General features: G+C 42.0%; 1 protein-coding gene across 3 annotated transcripts in view; it reads left to right on the top strand.

Annotated features, from left to right (window-relative positions):
- nav2a (neuron navigator 2a) overlaps positions 1-5,916 on the top strand; it is a 215,590-nt gene that overhangs the window by 141,473 nt on the left and 68,201 nt on the right. For 2 of the 3 annotated variants that reach the window (XM_014018613.1, XM_014018612.1), the window contains exon 1: positions 1,884-2,748. The exons of the other annotated variant lie outside the window; for it this stretch is intronic. In XM_014018613.1, coding sequence (XP_013874067.1) covers positions 2,533-2,748 — 216 coding nt within the window. In that variant the 5' untranslated portion in view covers positions 1,884-2,532. Of the gene's footprint in view, positions 1-1,883; positions 2,749-5,916 lie in introns of those variants that run through there. 3 annotated transcript variants of the gene reach the window in all.

Below are 5,916 nucleotides of genomic sequence, written 5' to 3'. Positions count from 1 at the left end.
ATGACTCAACAAATGTATGTTGAGAATCTGACAAACAATCAAAGTGACCAATTTACTTGAACATCTGGCTCTAAGATAAAAAAAAACAAACACATATTTATCTTAACCTTAATCCTCTAATAATCTCATTAGACTAAAGGGACCTTCTTGTGGTGAGAGTGTATAGGGGTGATAGCCCAAATATCAGAGGAACACATGGTCCAGTACTGAGGATGTGTCCCAAAACTCAAACAAACAAAAAACTATCTGAAATTTTATCTCTTGAATGAATCAAAAAAAGGTTAAAAAAAACAACAAAAACAACTGGACTTTCAATTCTAAAGTTGAAGACGTTTTGCTTCCCATCCAGGAGGCTTTTTCAATTCAATTCAATTCTTGAATGAAGCAATGAATTTGCTGTTTTGATCGACATCTGCAGCATGTRCCTACCTTTTGACTTTCTACTCTCAACTCAAAAACTCATCCTCATCATCATCAAACCATTTCAGACATGAAAAAGAGCCAACAGCAGCTAAAGGTTGCAGTTTAAGCTGTGCTAAGTCAATGCTATCCTTACTGAAAACCTCACCACATACACTGTTGTCTTGGTCCTTTGACCCACAGCTGAATACAAATTACATCATAATCTGAATAAGTGAAATAGCTGAAAATTTACTGTTTTGAACCTTTTGTGCTAGAAGGTCAWATGAATATTCAATGCTGCTGAGGTATCCACCAGCATAATGGTTAACCTTCGTCCACCCAGATTTCAACAGGAGTTTATAAAGTGTTCTCAAATACAGTTTTGGTTGAATTAGTTTTCGTTTAAAGCCGAKGTTGTATTTCTGTTGAACCACTCATCTTTTTTTACTATTTACTTTTCATATACAGTTCAGCTGACAACAGACCATTTAACTTAGAATAATTGTTATCCAAGTTTCAACTGAGTACCACTAGAGGGATCCTGAGTTCCACCAGTGGTATTTGTACTGAAAWTTGGGAACCATATATCTAGGACTATCAAAAGCACTGCCACCATTTSAATTAATGGGACAACATGCACTTATTGTAAGGTTTTGCAGATGTCACCCAACCAACTGCACCATCTAATCAACACTGCTAAATGCAGGCCAGAGTTCATATTTGTTACTGCATCTTACCTTTGGGTGATAAAATTGTAGATGGAAATATATATGACTTTGTAAAGTCTGACATAAGCTAGATATACTGTAGGTGAGAGGAGGAAAGAATTCAATACTTCCTTTTTTCTTTAGTACTGCAATAAGATTTGGTCCAACTCGTCAGCAGCTTCTGAAAGCCTGCTGGGATTCAGGCTGATCTAACATCAGCCCACTAATTGGCCATCCTCATCTTTAAAAAAAGTGGGAACTTTTACAGACTAAAGACAGGGAGGGAATACAGACAAACTGAGTATGTTCATATTTGCTGCCAGAATTGGGACTTTTGATAACCAGTCTAACTCCTGTCAAGTGATTTTTTTTCTTTAAGACGGCCATTTCAGTGTTCTCGTTGATGAGGCTTGCGCAAAAGTTGGTACAGTAAAAGACATTAGAAAACATTTTTTTAGATTAAATGTTAAATCCCTTTTTTATCATTAAAATGGTCTCAGACTCAAAAGTAAAAAAAAATGTTTAATAATGACATTTTTCATGCATTTCTCATAAGATAAATATTTTTTTTAACCAAGAACTCACTCTAAGCTTGCGGATGAAATGTTTTTAAACGGGAGATAAGAACAAATGTGGCATTTTAAACCCATCAGGATAAGACCAAGGCAGTCTGGAGAGAGGCACCACGGTTGTGTGTTGAGYCTTTCTCCACATATGTCATTCTGATCTAAGCCACACCTGCTGCTGAACACGACTTACCAGCGAGGGAGAGAGGCAGCGGAGTGCTGCTTTTCAGGCTGTGCTGTCACAGACTGAGCAGTCGCTGAAGCGAACGGTTGCTGCATTGCTGCTGCTTGTATTTTTTTCCCCTCCCTCTGTTTCTGCTCTCCTCTGCTTGATAAAGCAAGGTCTTTCCTGCTGTCATCCAGAAGCGTTCAGTTGGCGAGGAGCTGCTAACTGTAGGATCTTTTTGGTAATTGCTGACTTCCACACTGAACTGGGAATAAGTGGACCGGATCACTCACACCACCACCAGGCATCTGGAAATTTGTGAATTGAGATATTTTTTTTTATTTTGCTTGCTGGGATTTATGGGACATGTCTACCTGAATGCGTGCTCTAAAAGAAAACAGACATTTGTGCGCTGCATACATGAGCTGAAGCTGCACGGTAACGTGAAACAGGTGGGAATTGGGGAGGTTTAAGCCCTGCACTGTTGGCATATGTAGCTCCCCTTTTGGCTGAGTTCCAGCAGGAGCGGATCCAGATGCTGACAAATTGGAGCAACAGTTTTAATGTTAGATTTTGTTTTTTTGATCTGCAACGGCCCGATCAAAAGTTAGTCAGAGGGGATTCTTACCGACAGCTGGCTGAGTAGCAGGGGAGGAGCGTGCACTGGTCATTAGGTGGACGGAAGGAGAAGATGCCAGCCATCCTGGTGGCCTCAAAGATGAAGTCAGGACTCCCCAAACCCAAACCTGTTCACAGTGCACTGCCCATTCCACAGACCACCAGCAGGCCTTCAGCTTTAGCTCTGCCTTCTGCACCTCTGAAGAGCCACATCCCCTCTTTGGGCCAGCAGGTGTCCTCAAGACCCCCAAGACATGCTGCAGAGTCTGAGGCTGGTGAAAACCCACAGGTCAGGATACGAGTCACCATTGCATACACCTGCTGTTATATTCACTGTACTGCTACAGTTTATTTGTCTTTAAGTTAGATCTGCATCTACAACACATGACAGTTTGTAATGATTAAATTCTGCATGGGGCGGCTGTGGCAGGGTGGTTTAGGGAGATATCCTGTACCCAGAGAAAAGATATGCAAGCACGAGGAGAACACAGAAAGACCCCTGGTCCGAATCAAGGATCAAACCCAGGACCTTCTTTCTGTGAAACATCAGTGTTAACCACTGAGCCATTGTGCTGCGATGCTGTAACCCATGTATTGCCGTTTCAAAACCCCCTGCTCCGCGTGTTTCAGCTGTTGTGTCCTTGGTCAAGAAGCTTCACCCGCCTTGCCTGCCGATGGTGGTCAGAGGCCTCAGTGGAGCTGCTGTAATGGCAGCCTCACCTCTCAGTCTGTCCCAGGGCCARCTGTAGATGTAGTGTAGTTTATCACTAACCTGTGTGTATGAATGGCTGTATGACTGTAGTGTGAAGTGTTAAGTGTTGGAGTCCTTACAAGACTTGGCTTTATACAAGACCAGGCCATTTACCATTTAAATGTTTGCTTTCTTTGCATCTTAAACTGTAATTCAGATACATTTTTATTTGAACTACAGTAGATCATATATTTTTGTGTTTGTTAAGCTTTAAAAAGAAATCCATATTGTCCCAGGTCCAAACAACTCATTGATAAACAATCACAGAGAATTGCAGCATAATTGTGTTCTGTTTGGCTCAAATTGGCCTAAAATTGGTAACACTATGAAAATCAGTAAAATCTGTGAGTTTACTGGAAGGAGACAAAGCCAGCTGTGCCCTGCTGTCCAGAATGGCAGTGTAGCTGTTTCGCTGTGCTTGTGAAATATTGGCTGCAACCCCGTGCAAAGGGCTGCAGCAGCAAGAGGTATCACTTTAACACCATGTAAGGCAGTGAGGGTAAGGAGCTGTCTCTGTGTCTGCTTGTATTGGGGAGCGAACGTGCATGCTTGCCAGCCTCTCCAGTAAGCGTGACACTGAAGCGTCCAGCACAACGTCATTTGGAGACGAGTCGGGATGTAATTTCAGGAAAAGATACAGGAGGTCATGTCATTAGTTTACCCATGCTGTTCATGTTTTGTGGCTATTCACATTTTGTCATTGACCTACTTTTTACATGACTTTCTCTCTCCTTGTCTTCGTCCCTGTGGTGCAGCCCTCTTCACTCTTGGCTAGGTTAACCCTTGACCTTTCCGACTAGTGGCAGCAACCCGAATATTGCAGTCGTGCCGAAAAGTATCGACTCAGAATGTGTTTGTTACAGTGCAGGCCGTTAATGTTTTAGATGCCATTGTTTTTACATTGGAGCTCTGTCTACAGGACTGTACCCCGGGGATTACTTGAACTGGTAAAGCTCTGATGCAGAACTACAGCACAAACTCTGAATGCCTCCACGTCAGTAGCCTCAGTGGAGTACCTGCACAGGCTGTTTCCATGTGAACCCAATCTTCTGTTGGGGGAAAGTGAGATGAGATGTGGCTCTCCAGAGATGTGCAGTCTGCTTAAGGCAGGATCTCACTGGGCTGCGACGGGTGGATGAAGCTGACCACTCAAAACTGCGAGACGATGAGCACATTTTTCACTTGCAATCTCACTGAATTCAAGCTACTGAGAACCACTRCAAAGACTGTCAACAACCAGTTGGCAGCAGTTGCAACCCAACATGTTCTCTCACAGAAAGTTTTCACTTTTGCCTAAGAGCCTGGGAGGAGTCATCTAGTCATCATTTAGGGACATGTGGTTGTAGTTGACCTGCTGGTTGAGTTTCTTGACAAGTGGCTTTAATTTATTCACAATGCAAAGTCTTGATTTCTTTACATCCATATGTCAACATTTGCTTAATTTGTTCTTTCACATCATTTGACTTACATAGGCCCAGATGACTTGGTGCATGTGATAGTTTTGCAAGAAGCATCAGTTGTTTTTTGCAACACAAACAAAGTCAGACCCCTGCAGCATTGCTTTGCAAAATCTGTTGTTTACTACGATGTGAGAAGTGCAGTCAACAAGGAATGGGACATATGTGAAGTCGGTAAATTAAGAGCAGCTTCCGAGGTGTCTGTTCTTTATCTGTGTGAAACCCAGCAGCTTAGCTGGCTTTTTGTTGAGCATATGTGAAGTTTGAGAAGAGAATCAATGCAGCACTGAGTATAAAGTGAAAACATATATGCAGTGCCATGACCAGAGCTTTCCATTTTACTTCAGCCTAAATGAAGAGGGAGAAAAATGGATCTTTTGGGGAGGTGAGGAGGCAGATTTCAGCTCCCACTAAAGCCACAAATAGATTTCAGTTTGAGGCACTTAGTCACTAAGAGTGGGATGAATTCAAGTTATTTCTCAAATTTTTGAGAAAAAACATAAGAACTTGTTTGTGCCATCTCTTTCACTGCTAGTTTAAACCTCATTTAGTTTTCCTAACATTCAGAACCAGGTGAGTACTTAAATAAAGGACACCATAATAATCAAATAAACCAGAATATACATTTACAACAAAGTGTCAGTTAGCCACAAAAAATTTAGGTATAAGGTATAATAATGAGAAAAAACAAAAACAAATCCCAAACATGAAATAAGTTGCATGTAACACCTTTAAGTAGCATCAGGAGAAGTCAGTAGTTATCTGAGGGATTAGAGGAGTCATGATGGTGAGAGCTGGATGACCCAGTTGGCTTGAGGCACGCTGACATGTTGAGTACACCTGCAACAACGAATTATAATGCAGAGAGAGCAGCAGGAGGCCAAATCTCAGCTTTATTAATGCCTTGCTTTGTGTTTACACACAGAGAGGAGTTCTGGACATGTTTGTGTGTGAACGTGTGTGTAGACTGGCTCAGAGGTCTAAAACAGAGGTTTTTGCAGCTGCTTGGCCTTTCTGCGTRTGTGTGTTTAAATATTCAGCTCCTGTTTGATCATACAGAACCTGACAAGCTGTCGTGACCTTTAACCTACTGTACTGAAACGTCACAGCTGTTTTCTCTGCAGATATACTGCTGCCCTCTAGTGTTTCACTTTTCTTCTGCATCTGTTTCCATTCATAAACTCAAGCAGAGTAATGTGTGTGTGTGTGTGTGTGTGTGTGTGTGTGTGTGTGTGTGTGTGTGTGTGTG

This window comes from Austrofundulus limnaeus, unplaced genomic scaffold, assembly GCF_001266775.1.
Source record: "Austrofundulus limnaeus strain Quisiro unplaced genomic scaffold, Austrofundulus_limnaeus-1.0 Scaffold197, whole genome shotgun sequence".
NCBI classification, from domain to species: domain Eukaryota; kingdom Metazoa; phylum Chordata; class Actinopteri; order Cyprinodontiformes; family Rivulidae; genus Austrofundulus; species Austrofundulus limnaeus.
This window is presented reverse-complemented; position numbering and strand designations above follow the sequence as displayed.